This window comes from Watersipora subatra, chromosome 9 (genome assembly GCF_963576615.1).
Source record: "Watersipora subatra chromosome 9, tzWatSuba1.1, whole genome shotgun sequence".
NCBI lineage: Eukaryota > Metazoa > Bryozoa > Gymnolaemata > Cheilostomatida > Watersiporidae > Watersipora > Watersipora subatra.
The window spans coordinates 34,097,475-34,114,464 of NC_088716.1; the positions used below are offsets into that span (position 1 = coordinate 34,097,475).

The 16,990-nt window shown below is 34.8% G+C and overlaps 1 protein-coding gene across 1 annotated transcript in view; it reads left to right on the top strand.

The window, feature by feature from the left end:
- The window catches only part of LOC137404995 (cilia- and flagella-associated protein 47-like), a 94,916-nt gene that overhangs the window by 37,604 nt on the left and 40,322 nt on the right, over window positions 1–16,990 (top strand). Inside the window, 9 exon segments of the mRNA XM_068091221.1 lie at window positions 47–212; window positions 783–1,017; window positions 1,862–2,077; window positions 4,824–5,040; window positions 5,580–5,784; window positions 6,300–6,469; window positions 11,278–11,457; window positions 14,943–15,063; window positions 15,485–15,633. Coding sequence (XP_067947322.1) covers window positions 47–212; window positions 783–1,017; window positions 1,862–2,077; window positions 4,824–5,040; window positions 5,580–5,784; window positions 6,300–6,469; window positions 11,278–11,457; window positions 14,943–15,063; window positions 15,485–15,633 — 1,659 coding nt within the window.

Below are 16,990 nucleotides of genomic sequence, written 5' to 3' on the forward strand. Positions count from 1 at the left end.
GAGATATTGTGTTACTACTGTGGTCACTCAATTCTATCACCTGTAGGGTAAGTCCTTGCGCTCCTTGAGGCGGTCCAGTTCAAGTAACCGCAGCGCAGGAGAACCAATCATCAGAAATATTGTAACTCCCAGCAAAAGTAGACCGAGCACCAGCGTCACAGTTTCACAGTTTGAAGTGTCTAGCTCCTCCTATGAATCAGAAAGCAGCTCAGGTAGGAAATGGGCTAACTTACTAATTATAACAAGAAGTCTTACCGCGAAGCTGTGAACTGAATGCTTTAAAAATTAGTTGTTATTGAGTCATTGTTGCTATTAGCTGGCTGATCTCGGATTCACAGGGTTTGCTTCAAGAATTGTTTGTACATTCAGAAATTGTTCACACATTAAGGAGTTGTGTTCACACATTAAGGAGTTGTGTTCACACATTAAAGAGTTGTGTTCACACATTAAGGAGTTGTGTTCACACATTAAGGAGTTGTGTTCACACATTAAGGAGTTGTGTTCACACATTAAGGAGTTGTGTTCACACATTAAGGAGTTGTGTTCACACATTAAGGAGTTGTGTTCACACATTAAGGAGTTGTGTTCACACATTAAGGAGTTGTGTTCACACATTAAGGAGTTGTGTTCACACATTAAGGAGTTGTGTTCACACATTAAGGAGTTGTGTTCACACATTAAGGAGTTGTGTTTACATTCAGATTATGTTTTTATATCCATCATTTGTAGTTGAGTAGCTAAAGGTTTAGAGAATAAATAGAGACTTTTCCATGTATAATGAGTAGATACAGCCCTGTATGACGGCGGTCAGAGAAAGGGCGCTGTCAACAAAGCAGGAAAATCTGACAGCAATGCCGAGGCAGCGCGCAGGTCTCTTGGTTCCGCTGTTTTTCCTGATGAAGAGACAGAAGAAGGAATTTTCCACCAGGAAGTGCTTTACTCTGTACAGCGGTGGTTCTCCGCTCATGGCTGGCCTGGAGGCTCTTATCCAATCAGAATACCCGAGTCTCTCAGAAGGTAAAGAAGGCAACCGAGTTTCTTTGCTGCTGACATAAGCTTCTGAGGGGTAGTTTAGTACCGTGTGATATTGTCATATTCTATTCAACTGATACTTTAAAACTCTTCTACGGTGATTCTTATTTTTACTGAAAGGCGTGCTGATAAAAAGCAAACCAAATAGTAAGTATGGTCATTTGTTAGTTATAATCCATTTTGTTAGTCACTCTATGACTCTTTCTGTCTGGTATTCTCACTCTATCGCACATACGCTGTCTTATAAGCAAGCACATCATCATATGAGTTACTGGTTAGCACCTCTCACAAGTCTATAAACGAGTCTATAAACGAGTCTATAAACGAGTCTATAAACGAGTCTATAAACGAGTCTATAAACGAGTCTATAAACGAGTCTATAAACGAGTATAGTAGTTCATCTGGTTAAACAAGTTTCCCAGTCATCCTCTTTATCAGCTAGTCTACTGTCTCTACATCGCATGTTTGTTACTGTCTACTGGTGGCTGATGAGTTTTATCTCTCCAGAAGCTCATGAGCTGCTCACTTTCTCTCCAGACACCAAGTGCCTTATCTTGTGAACCCGTTGTTTGTTAATTGACTCTACTAGAACAGGAGCGCAACCACCATAGCTTGATAGAGATTTTCTAAGGTTTACATGCTGGAGTTGTCATCTCATTTGCATCTAATATGTAATCCCAATTGGCTTTATTTCTATGAGCTTACATTAAAAATTCTTTATAGAAGTGTTAGAAAAATTTGACTGATTTCCTAAAGTTGTAAATAAAAAGTAGATGGTCAGTGATAATATTACCGCTATGTTGTAACAGTTTTGTCTTTAATTCTTTAGTGGAGTTACAAAACAGGGGGACCAGTCCAAATCACGAGCCGCGTCCATGGATGCTAACAACCTGCGGAAAGATCTAAAGACTATATATGAAATGGTAGTGCATTTAGCTGGAAAGCCTATACCAGGAATTCCTACAAATGGGCCATTACCAACCGACCCTACCGAAAGAGTCAACCAAGTTTACTGGCAACACAACACCATGCTTACTTTTCTCAAGTGAGTTTTATATTTCATTTACATAACTGTGAAGACAACTCCAACAAGACTGGGCTAACACATTGCCGTAAAAAAGAGGGGCTGCGGTGTGGAAAAGTTTAAATATTTGGATGTTGAATGACAGCGAAAAAGATCACTTCAGAAATATCTTAGCTTGTCATAGAGCTGCATTCGAGTTATATAGCCGTCTGCTATGCTTGCACTTGATGTATGTTTATACTTACTCATACTTCAATGTATGTTTATACTTACTCATATTTCAATGTATGTTTATACTTACACATACTTCAATGTATGTTTATACTTACTTGTACTTCAATGTATGTTTATACTTACACGTACTTCAATGTATGTTTATACTTACTCATACTTCAATGTATGTTTATACTTACTCATATTTCAATGTATGTTTATACTTACACATACTTCAATGTATGTTTATACTAACTCATACTTCAATGTATGTTTATACTTACTTGTACTTCAATGTATGTTTATACTTACTTGTACTTCAATGTATGCTTATACTTACACGAACTTCAATGTATGTTTATACTTACACATACTTCAATGTATGTTTATACTTACACGTACTTCAGTGTATGTTTATACTTACACGTACTTCAGTGTATGTTTATACTTACTCGTACTTCAGTGTATGTTTATACTTACTCGTACTTCAATGTATGTTTATACTTACTCATACTTCAGTGTATGTTTATACTTACACGTACTTCAGTGTATGTTTATACTAACTCATACTTCAATGTATGTTTATACTTACTCGTACTTCAATGTATGTTTATACTTACTTGTACTTCAATGTATGCTTATACTTACTCATACTTCAGTGTATGTTTATACTTACTCGTACTTCAGTGTATGTTTATACTTACACATACTTCAATGTATGTTTATACTTACACGTACTTCAGTGTATGTTTATACTTACACGTACTTCAATGTATGTTTATACTTACTCGTACTTCAGTGTATGTTTATACTTACTCGTACTTCAATGTATGTTTATACTTACTCATACTTCAGTGTATGTTTATACTTACACGTACTTCAGTGTATGTTTATACTTACTTGTACTTCAATGTATGTTTATACTTACTTGTACTTCAATGTATGCTTATACTTACACGAACTTCAATGTATGTTTATACTTACACATACTTTAATGTATGTTTATACTTACACGTACTTCAGTGTATGTTTATACTTACACGTACTTCAGTGTATGTTTATACTTACTCGTACTTCAATGTATGTTTATACTTACTTGTACTTCAATGTATGTTTATACTTACACATACTTCAATGTATGTTTATACTTACACGTACTTCAGTGTATGTTTATACTTACACGTACTTCAATGTATGTTTATACTTACTCGTACTTCAGTGTATGTTTATACTTACTCGTACTTCAATGTATGTTTATACTTACTCATACTTCAGTGTATGTTTATACTTACACGTACTTCAGTGTATGTTTATACTTACTCATACTTCAATGTATGTTTATACTTACTCGTACTTCAGTGTATGTTTATACTTACTCGTACTTCAATGTATGTTTATACTTACTCGTACTTCAGTGTATGTTTATACTTACTCATACTTCAGTGTATGTTTATACTTACACGTACTTCAGTGTATGTTTATACTTACTCATACTTCAATGTATGTTTATACTTACTCGTACTTCAATGTATGTTTATACTTACTCGTACTTCAATGTATGTTTATACTTACCTGTACTTCAATGTATGTTTATACTTACACGAACTTCAATGTATGTTTATACTTACACATACTTCAATGTATGTTTATACTTACACGTACTTCAATATATGTTTATACTTACACGTACTTCAATGTATGTTTATACTTACTCATACTGCAATGTATGTTTATACTTACACGTACTTCAGTGTATGTTTATACTTACTCGTACTTCAATGTATGTTTATACTTACTCGTACTTCAGTGTATGTTTATACTTACTCGTACTTCAATGTATGTTTATACTTACTCGTACTTCAGTGAATGTTTATACTTACTCGTACTTCAGTGTATGTTTATACTTACATGTGCTTCAATGTATGTTTATACTTACTCGTACTTCAGTGTATGTTTATACTTACTCGTACTTCAATGTATGTTTATACTTACTCGTACTTCAGTGTATGTTTATACTTACTCATACTTCAGTGTATGTTTATACTTACACGTACTTCAGTGTATGTTTATACTTACTCATACTTCAATGTATGTTTATACTTACTCGTACTTCAATGTATGTTTATACTTACTCGTACTTCAATGTATGTTTATACTTACCTGTACTTCAATGTATGCTTATACTTACACGAACTTCAATGTATGTTTATACTTACACATACTTCAATGTATGTTTATACTTACACGTACTTCAATATATGTTTATACTTACACGTACTTCAATGTATGTTTATACTTACTCATACTGCAATGTATGTTTATACTTACACGTACTTCAATGTATGTTTATACTTACTCGTACTTCAGTGTATGTTTATACTTACTCGTACTTCAATGTATGTTTATACTTACTCATACTTCAGTGTATGTTTATACTTACACGTACTTCAGTGTATGTTTATACTTACACGTACTTCAATGTATGTTTATACTTACACATACTTCAATGTAAGCTTTATCAGTGTGATTTGTATGCATTACAAACTCTTCTCAGAAACCAGAGCGGCTGCGTAGCTTCGGTGAGACCAGAGTATTTGATGGAACCAAAAGACTACAAGCACTGGAAGTGGCTCCAGGAGCTCGAAGAATCTGGAGGAGACATAAACACTGCTGCTGCCAAAAGGCCAGTGCCGTCTGAAGAAGAAGTTCACCTCGCTGACTCAATATTTGAGGCGATTAGCAAAAGGGCCTGGACTGATGTCCTCTTACAGGTGTGTTTGTATTATCCAGACGTAACTTGAGAGTCGTCTAGTTGCAAGTAAAAACTGTGTATTTGAAGTTTAGATATTTAACCATTTCTTTCAAAGAGTTGGTATGTTTTGTATAGGGTATGCATGTGTTTGTATAAACAAGCATAATTCATTTTGTAATTATATAGCATTATTAATATTCTTTAAAACTGTTCACCTCTTAAGCAACGACCACCGTTATGTGTTAATGAGTGATATAGTACTAGACCATCGAGAATTGTGTATACATATATATGCTTGTGTAAAACACTGAATTATTCGTAGTCAAGTTTGAGGAACTCAAACCAAGATTAACAGCATCATTCATTACAGGAAATGTGTTGTAGTAGTGCAGTTTGGTAGTGGATTGGATGGTTTTATTCGGTTTTACAGTTATTTCAAATTCAGAATGCTTTGAAGCGTGTCAACACTGTATAATCTGGTTTAATAATCTGGTATAATCTAATTACTAAATAATTCTATAATCTTCAGTACTTATGAATCACTGTTTGTGTGTCTAGATCTGGAAGAGCCTCGTACTGTCAAAGATAACTCCGCGGCAGTTGAAAGCGAGCAGATTACCGGACAAAGACTTTCCTCCCCCAGTCGTGAATGTAGATCCACTTTGCAGTAACATATACAACGTCTCTGAGAGGATTGTCCTTTCTTGGATGAATGACCTGTACAGCAACTACAAGGATAGAGTGTGGTATCAGAGCACCAAGGGTCAGTGTCTGGCATAGACTATGTCATACTATTCTTTTTTTGTCAAATAGAGGCACTGTTACCAGTGTTTTGCATTGCTACCGCAAAGAAGGGCCAACTAGCCGGAGACCAGCTGATCTTGATACACTCCTACTCCAACCAAACAGGCTATGGCTGACTATGAATATGGCTGACTATGAATATGGCTGACTATGAATATGGCTGACTATGAATATGGCTAACTATGAATATGGCTGACTATTAATATGGCTGACTATGAATATGGCTGACTATGAATATGGCTGACTATGAATATGGCTGACTATTAATATGGCTGACTATGAATATGGTTGACTATTAATATGCCTGACTATGAATATGGCTGACTATGAATATGGCTGACTATGAATATGGCTGACTATGAATATGGCTGACTATTAATATGGCTGACTATGAATATGGCTAATGTTAAAGTTGTTCAATACATAGATGCTGTTTGGCCTAATTGTCTTTTCTGTCATTGATATCTGTTATAGGAGGAGTACCCAATGCTCGATGGCTGGTTAACTTTGACTATGACTTGCTCGATGGACTCGTGTTGGCAGCATGTCTCGGCGCTTACTGCCCTTTTCTCATTTCCACCCACTTTGTCGACATGTACACCAAGCCAGAAAGTGCTGAACAGTGCTTACACAACGCCCTCAAGGTATGTTCACTCGGCCTATCAGACAACCTCTTACATCAGCCTATCAGACAACCTCTCTTACAGCTCCAGGTTGAACCCTCAAATTGAGCTTATCACAACTCCTCATGCAGTGAAGATTTAACTGTACATGTGAATAGGGGTTTGTCTGTACTTATAAATAGAGGTTTGACTGTACCTTTAAATAGAGGTTTGACTGTACTTGTGAATAGAGGTTTGTCTGTAATTGTAAATAGAGGTTGACTGTACTTGTAAATAGAAGTTTGACTACACTTGTCAATAAAGGTATGACTGTACTTTTAAATAAAGGTTTGACTGTACTTGTGAATATACGTTTGTCTGTAATTGCAAATAGAGGTTTGTCTGTACAGTACACCCTCGAGATACGATGTTGATCCGTTCCAAGGCTGGCATCGTATGGCGAAAAACTTGTATGTCGGGGTATAGAAACCATTGTAATTATACAATGAAAAAAAAATGGTAAAAATCGTCCAAAATTTTATAAAAATGCTGTACATATTGAAAATTAGCAACAAAATAGTATGTTAACTTTAGTAACTATAGTTACCTACAGTAGCTGCATTGTATTAAGTGCACCTAGTGATTATAATCTGCAATACTGTAAAATTGTAATCTGTGTACTAAATGCAGATCGTACGTTAAGAAGTTCTTACCTTCAAAAGGTACGCGTGACATAAACTTTGAATTCGCTTCAAATAAGTTTAGCTTGCCAAACTCACCCTTAAAACTAAGTTTTAGTATGTATTTTGAACTATTTTAATGAATTTTTACTTTTTATCACGAAATTTTATCCATCATAAGTTTCTGTCTTCACTTTCATTATAGAATTTAGCGTGTCTTTGTTTGTTTGTTTGTATTTTCATCAAAGAATCAAATAAAACATAATAGAAAAATCAATCTATATTTAATGATGAGGGCCCACGTGCACAATAGCGTAGCTAGTCGAGGTGCAGAGCCCGGGTAGACAGTCAACAAAAACAAAAGTTCATTTACTGCAAAAAAAGCTATGTCAGAGAGTCAAGGAGCCATTGTTTCAGAGTAGTTCGAAAAACAGTGTGATTTTCAATCCGCCGCAATCCGACCGGCTGTCCGTTCCAGGCAGCCGCCAGCTGGTAAGCACAACGCCTGTGGCCAACAGCGGAGGTCGAAGGTGGCAAGGGAAGAGAAAATTGAGAGTTTCTGGTATCATAAGGTGGAACTGGCTTAGATTTAATATAGCTTTTAAATTCAGAATGAGCCAATGTGCAAATACGTAAAAGATATAATTCATGAATAGGTGGAATATTTGCTTTTTTGTAAAGATCAGAAGTATGATAGGGGGTTTATTAAAAATTACTCTCAATAGTCGATTTTGAATTACCTAAATTTTATTTAGGTGACTCCGTGGTGCATTTCCCCAAGCCTCAATACAATAGATAATTTTACTGTTGATCAGACTGTTGTAAAGCAAAATCAAAACATTTCTAGGTAATAATCCTGATGCTATATAAATCAGACCCAAGCTTTGTCTAAGTTTTGAACGGAGGCTGTCAATATGGTCTTTCCAGCTTAGTGAGCTATCAATGATAATTCCAAGAAATTTAACGCTATCTGAGTAATTCAGTTGTCTGTCATTTAAATAAACCACTTCGTTTAATTGAAATCTGTTTTGGGGATTTTTAATTATCATATAATTAGTTTTATCTACATTTAATGTCAGTTTATTAGCAAAACACCAAAATTTTAACTTCTCTAGGTTCAGGTTGATTTGAGCCATGTCTCTATTTAGATTGTTACTCTCAAAAAATAAAGTGGTATCGTCTGCAAACAGAATTGTTTCAAAAGAATTTGCGCTTTGAACTAAGTCATTGATATAGAGGAGGAATAAGGTAGGACCCAAGATAGATCCCTGGGGTACCCCACAGGTAATATTCAGAGACTGAGATGTGACTTTGTTTACATTTACACATTGTGTTCTATTAGTTAGGTAGTGTTTTATTAGATCCATAGAGTTGTATTCAAAGTTTAGGTTTTGAAGTTTATGCAAGAGGATTGTATGGTCAAGGGTATCAAATGCCTTCGAAAAGTCTATAAATATACCAATAATCACCAAGCTGGAGTTTAGCGCTGCAAATGCATTGTTCACAAATTCTATTAAAGCATGGTGAGTACCTTTGTTTGATTGGAAACCATATTGGGAGCTACAATGTAGATACTATATTTTCTTCTTGAATGTGCAACTGTAGCTGGGTGTTTAATACTGATTCGAACACTTTAGAAAAAATTGGGAGTATGGAAATAGGGTGATAATTAGTTAGACTGGATTTACTACCTTTGTTTTTATATATAGGTAAAACTTTGGCACATTTCATCTTAGAAGGCACTGAACTAGTCAGGATAGATTGATTTATTATGTGCACTAAAGGAGCGGCAATGTAGTCCGCGCTATCCCTAACTAACCTCGCAGGAATTCCATCGATACCTTCAGCTTTGTGCTCATTTAAATTTTTTAAGAGTTTGGCAACCAAGTCAGCATCAATTAGATGGAAAGTAAATGGTTTATGTTGTGTTTGCTCAGAGAATGGATAGCTTGGACAGGATGGAATTTTCTTAGCTAGATTTGGCCCTATTTCAGTAAAGAAAGTGTTAAAAGAATTTGCTATATCTAAGGGTTCACAAAGGATGTGTTTATCATTATCTATAAGCTTTTCAATAGTCGAATGACAGCTATTTTTGCGTACACAAGCTTCATTTATAACTTTCCATAGCTTTCTAGGATTACCAGTCAAATCATTTACTAATTGAGTGTAATAGTCAGTTTTAGCCTGTCTTATTAAGCTAGACACTTTATTTCGTTGTTTAATATAGCTGGTTGAAGTGTCTGGTTGAAACCTTTTTAACCAGACTTCAATAAGAAAGGCCAAGCGATGCAGTTATCAAAGCGGCCTTTCACACACCTGACCATTTAATGGCTACCGAAAAGAAAAATGAAATTTTATTTACAGGGCGTACATACCTTTGGAGTAATGTGATTTTAGCTGGTACGTGTAGCGAATAAAACAGAGAGGAGGCAAAAATGTTTCAATGCTAATTATGTTGCTGTACACTTGAAGATTAATTGAATACGTAATGAAATGGAACTTTTAGCAGGCTAAAGAAAGTTGTCTAGTCCTGTCCAATTTTTCTTCTAGTTTAAAAGAAAAAAATGCTGGTGCAATGCAGAAAACTGTTAGCTAGCTAACGCTTGTAGAAGGATCCAGAGGAACCAAGAATCAATGTAACCATACATACAAAGTTTGTACGTATTTATACACTAGATGACAGGGCTTTAACAAGTTTCAGAAAGTAATGTGAATTCGTCAACTATCTTGAGTAGCTAGTTATATGAGTTACATAAATACTATGAATTGTATTCACGTAGGAGATAACAAACCCACCTGCAAAGACATGGTTAGACGAGAAAATATAACATAAAATCAAAAGGAAACGGATAAAATATGAAAAACATGCCACACAAGAGATAAATAATATATATTATACATGCATTGTTTTAATGTACCAGTCCACATAAGTAAATTAAACACTTGAAATATTTCTGCCAATGTGGGGTTTTCTGTATCTTCTACTTCCTCGCCCTTGCTAAATGGGTGCTCCTTTTGAATGCTGATCGCATGCATGGCCTTCTAACTCCTTCAAATATTCAGCCGTAAGCTCCTTCTTGTGCTTGCTTTAATGGAGTTCTTGTTTTAATAATAATTGCAAATGCTGATTGGTTGCGATCATATTCCTTGACAATGTTAATAATACAGGTGCCTTCTTATTTACTACATCCCCAACTTTGTTGACATAGAAATCATTTTTCCTTTGTTTTGTAACGTTTGTATCGGTCTCATATTCCATAGCTAACTAATTAAATGTAAATACTTGTAGTTATATACGTATGCTGACTTGAAAAATTATAGTAAAACATATTATAACGCTACAAACGAATATTTGCTCTCGCTTGTGTACTTTACACGAATTTTTCCACGCGGTATGCTGACATGAGAGAAGTCGATCATCGTGTCTCTTCTAAACTTTCTGAAAATGTTATCGGCAAACTATATTTCGGTGTCTTTTTTTATTTTGACGTGCGTTATGAGCACACCGACCACCAAATTTTAACTCGGGCGAAACTTTTTTCAAGATCGTATGGTGAAATAAAATTTGTATAGCGAGGTGAAGATCTCACGATGTTCGACTTCGTAAGGTGAAAAAAATCGTATATCAGGGTAATCGAATCTCGAGGGTGCACTGTAGTTGTGAATAGAGGTTTGTCTGTATTTGTAAATAGAGGTTCGACTGTACTTGTACATAGAGGTATGACTGTACTTTTAAATAGAGGCTTGACTGTACTTGTGAATAGAGGTTTGTCTGTAATTGTAAATAGAGGTTTGACTGCACTTGTGAATAGAGGTTTTTCTGTACTTGTAAATAAGAATTTTACTGTCTAAAAATTTTTCAATTCTTCTAGTAGTTCTGGCGGTGCTACTACTAAAGGAGACTGACAACGAGACCAAGTCAGCAGTGAATTGAAAACTCTAGGCAGCGATATAGTAAAATAGTAAGGTAGTAAGGTAGTAAGGTGGTAAGGTAGTCAGGTAGTAAGGTGGTATGGTGGTGAGGTAGTGAGGTGGTAAGGTAGTAAGGTGGTAAGGTAGTAAGGTAGTAAGGTGGTAAGGTGGTAAGGTGGTAAGGTAGTAAGGTGGTGAGGTAGTGAGGTGGTAAGGTAGTAAGGTGGTCTATTTAACTATATTCATTTTGTGTCTCAGGTTGTTAATGCTATGCGCTACATTGGGCTCGACTATGACATTCAGGCCATTGATATCACCGACCCCAACCCTATATCGCTGCTCATGCTCTCAGTCTATTTGTACCAAAAGCTGCCACTCTACCTACCTAAGAGTACAGTGACATTCACAGGTGCTTTACATCAAAAAGTGCAAAGACAGGTAAAGGCCAATGATTTATATACTTTATTAATAAGTAGTATATTTCAACACCTTGGAATGGATCATAAAGGGTTGCTAGGTTTACTCTCTCTTAGTTATCTGATGAAATGTTTGTGTTTAGTCTAGTTATGTCTTATTTGTGTCTCTTTGAGCTTAGTGTCCTTTGTGTCACCTTGATCTCAGTGTCTTTAGTGTCACCGTGATTTCAGCTTCCTTTGCGTCACCTTGAGTTGAGCATCAATTTGATCACCTTGAGCTCAGTGTCACTTGTGTTACCTTAAGCTAAATGTCTCAAGTGTCACCTTGAGCTCCATATCTTTAGTGTCCCCATGAGCTCAATTTCTTTATTGTCACCTTGAGCTCAGTGTCCTTTGTCTATGTAGCTAGTATGGCTCAACCTCCATAGCAGTTTTTTCTTGAGAACTTTTTTCAAATTATTATTTTAAGAAAATTTTAATTTATCATATTTGAGTATACATGTAATCATGCCTATGACAGAACATATTGTATAGAGAAGCGTATATCAACCATTATCATGCTATTATGGTGATTTTAATTTGATGATTAAAGGCTACTTTAAGGCTAGTTAAGCCTCCCTGACTGAGTATTGTTGGGGCCAAAAAAAACAGTGCTCCGGTGACACAAGAAAAACCTTGCCTTTTGGTAGATACTTGTAGAAAATAATGGGTCAGTAACTCGCACTCATTACGCTGCCTACATAAGAGGAGCTGATGTTCAATGTTTTACGCTTAAAGATGTTTGGGTAATTCTGCTATTCGCTTGTGCTGTTACGTTGTTCATATCTTTTCCATAATACATGTAGGTATGCTACGGCTACATACATAGAAAATTTCAGGAATGTTTATATATGTTTACTGCTAGTTGCCATGATATTGTTATGTATTTTTCTCTAAATGTATTTCTAACAATGATAAACAAGTTTCAATGTATGCTCATATTGATGGGCTCTGGATATTGAACTAGTTTACTGTTTTCTATGCTTGCTTCATGATACATACAGTGTATTACACGATACATACAGAGTAATACATGATACATACAGAGAAATACATGTTACATACAAATTAATACATGATACATACAGAGTAATACATGATACATACAGAGAAATACATGATACATACAGTGTATTACATGATACATACAGAGTAATACATGATACATACAAAGAAATACATGATATATACAGTGTATTACATGATACATACAGAGAAATACATGATATATACAGTGTATTACATGATACATACAGAGTAATACATGATACATACAGAGAAATACATGTTACATACAGAGAAATACATGATACATACAGTGTATTACATGATACATACAGAGTAATACATGATACATACAAAGAAATACATGTTACATACAAATTAATACATGATACATACAGAGTAATACATGATGTATACGGAGTAATACATGATATATACAGAGTAATAAATGATACATACAGAGTAATTCATGATACATACAGAGTAATACATGATATATACAGAGAAATACATGATATATACGGAGTAATACATGATATATACAGCATAATACATGATATATACGGAGTAATACATGATACATACAGAGTAATACATGATACATACGGAGTAATACATGATATATACGGAGTAATACATGATACATACAGAGTAATACATGATACATACGGAGTAATACATGATACATACAGAGTAATACATGATACATACAGAGTAATACATGATACATACAGAGTAATACATGATATATACAGAGTAATACATGATATTTACAGAGTAATACATGATATATACGGACTAATACATGATACATACAGAGTAATACATGATACATACAGAGTAATACATGATACATACAGAGTAATACATGATACATACAGAGTAATACATGATATATACAGAGTAATACATGATATTTACAGAGTAATACATGATATATACGGACTAATACATGATACATACAGAGTAATACATGATACATACAGAGTAATACATGATATATACAGAGTAATACATGCATCAGATTGACTTGTGCAAATTCGTATGCTAGTGATGTTTTGTCTTTTTCATTTTTTATTGCCTTATTATAGTATTATTATAGTATTATTATAGTATTATTATAGTATTATTATAGTATTATTATAGTATTATTATAGTATACAGCATTTAGACATACAGTCCACCCTGATATACGATCTTTTTCACCATACAAAGTGGAACATTATGATTTTTTCACCTCACTATAAGAATCTTATTTCACCATACGAATCTTATTTCACCATACGAATCTAATTTCACCATACGAATCTTATTTCACCATACGAATCTTATTTCACGATACGAATGCAACAAAAATTTCTCTCAAGTTCAAATTTGGCAGTTGGTGTGCTTATTACATGCGTCAAAGTAACAAAGACATCGAAATTCTGTTCGCCAAAAAAATTTTCACGATGCCTGAAAAAGACACGATGATCGATTTTTCTCAGCTCAGCAATTCTAATGTGTAAAATGGCAATATTTTCCCTTTTAAAACCAATAGCAAAGTTGGAGTCTAATACCTTCAAACAAATCAGCGGGCAGAGAACTTAACTTAACTTGCTAACAAAAATCCACTTTATTATGAAAACAGCAGCGCTCAGGTTTTCTTGCCGCATTAGGTTGAAAAACTAAAAGTTATAATGAAAGCAAAGATGAAAACTTATAAAGGATAAAATTTTAGGGATAAAAAGTTGAAATTCAGTAAAATAGTTAAAGATACTGAAACTTGGATTTACATGTGTCTGTTGAATAAGCTAAATTTATTTGGCTTATTCAAATATTTGGCTGAATTCAAAATTGATTTTTTACATACATCTGTCTTGTCTTGAAGGTAAAAAGTCTCTACGGTGCGTACTGTATATGGCACATTATAATGTTACATTTTATTGCAGATCGTAACCACTAAATACACTAAAATTAATACAATAAAGTTACTGTTGGTAACTATAGTTACTAAGGTTAACATACTGTTTTGTTACTAATTTTTAATATATGCAGTACTTATAAAATTTTGATGATTTTTATTAGGAAATGTTTACATTATATAATTACAATGGTTTCCATACCCCTGCATACCATTTTTCTACCATACGATTCCAACCCGGTATTGTATCAAAATCTTATTCCGAGGGTAGATTGTAGTCATTTGTTCCTTCGAGTATCAAATTTTAATTTCAGTCAATTTGGAACAGAGCCAATTTTATAAATCACCTTGCATTGCTGTTAAGAATAAACCACATTTTGCAAATAGCTCACTTAAATACAACATTATTTTTGTTTATTTCTGAATGGACATGTATACTCTAACTTCTGCTTTTGTTAATAGGTAAAGTTAATGTTATTTATCTGAGTTTTTGTATTCTGAAAAGCATATTTTAGTAGGTGTATCCTACATCTTTAGTCATGCTGTTTCCTGTTCTGCAGATAAAGTTGAGCAATCCAAGCAATGTCAAACCTCTTCTCTATCAGCCAATTATCAGCGGCTTCGATGCCGATGACTTCACAGTCAATAAAGGAGGGACAGCAATATCTATACCACCTAAAGGTTCCCCTCTTAGTTGTTTACCGTTCATCCGTGTCATGGTTTTTTATTAGGCAACCAATCGACTGGAGTGCATTTATAGCTAAATTTCACTTTCTATTCTATATGTATTTTCAACTCTTGAGATGTACTGAGTTGTCTGTGTAATGACTTGAATAGCATTGTACTATATAGGAGTATATTTTCTATAAAACAAGCTATTGTTTGCTATATTCCCACAGCATGTCATCTTGGGTTGACATGATGCTATATATGAGATATATGTTAGGTTAATATGAGGCTATATAAGCTGGCTAACACAGATGCATGCAGACTTGTGGTTCCACTATCAGCTATTGAGAAGGCTGAATATTTTGTACAGTGGCAGAATAACAAAGTTGACCTGCAGCAATTGTACAAAATCTTGCATCTTACCATTTTGTAGGCCAAGTCAATTTGTCGGTTGAGTTTGAGAGTAGGTTTCTTCGGCCCGCAGACGCTATGCTTATACTTGTTGGCCACAGGGTAGGCTCTGCCAGTGGAACTACAATGGTATTCAAGCTTTGCTCACAAGTTGATGATGTGACCCCTCTGGTTAGTTTACAAATACTTGTAATAGTTCTGTTTAGCCTTTAGCAGTCTGTGTATACATCTTCATGACTGGCAGCGTGTAAATATTCCTTATTTAGATAAATCCCAGTGTTTGACTACTAGCTGTTGATAAATATCAAACTGAAGCATAACAGATCAGCTTGCAGGTGCAAGACTTGTTACTTGTCTCTAGTCATGAATATAGTTACACAGAACCCATTCATTGATTTTGGTTTGTTGGTTTGTAGCAAACATTGAGCAGTCTATATGAAGCTAGTTAGTTGTCATATGGTGCTAATTGCTATCACGTTGCTGGAGAGTTACTGTACAGCTACTATAGAGTTACTGTTGAGTTACTATAGAGTTACTGTCGAGTTACTGTAGAGCTACTGTAGAATTGCTACGGAGATACTGTAGAGGTACTGTACAGTTGCTGTAGAATTACTATAGAGGAACTAACAAGTAATGTGGAGCTACTGAAGAGCGACAATAAAAATATCACACAGCTATTGTAAAGAGGTTAGATTTGAAAAAAACAGAATAGATAGAAGTGCCCTTAAACTATGATTACTTGAGAAATAATATAACTTGCTACTCATCTTCATGCAGATCTGGAATAGCAGGAAACCACCTGCAAGCTCTCAGGTTTGTCTCCCTGTCCACCATTAAATTTGATATCTTCTAAAAGAAGACGATTATGAGTTTGCGTGTAAACCCATTTGTTGACTGAGCTATGAGTTAGCTAGTCGTGTATTCATATATTAACCAAAGTATCGTTCTGTTTGTATGTCTTGTTTGTCCATACATGCACCATATATAGCGACTTTAACCTACAGTTATCATTTACAACCATTGCTAATTTTTTGTTTCAGATGGTCGACTATTTTTTGGTTAAATTATTTGTACATAAAGTTTTTATCCCTGTCTTTTAGTTATAGTGTTATATTATGTGACTCTGGCTTAACTCCTCAAGTTATGTCACCTTGATTTACCTCCTTTAGTTATGTGACTCCGGCTTAACTCTTCAAGTGATGTGACTCCGGCTTAACTTTTCAAGTGATGTGACTCCGGCTTAACTCTTCAAGTTATGTGACTCCGGCTTAACTCTTCAAGTTATGTGACTCCGGCTTAACTCTTCAAGTTATGTGACTCCGGCTTAACTCCTCAAGTTATGTGACCTTGACATAACTCCTATAGTTATGTGACTCTGGCTTAACTCCTCAAGTTATGTGACCTTGACTTACCTCCTCAAGTTATGTGACCGTGACTAGATTATGTGACTGTGACTCAATCATGTTTCTTTACCTTTAGTCAAACTGTGGCCAGTGTGACTTATTACCAGGGATTAATGCCTGACGAT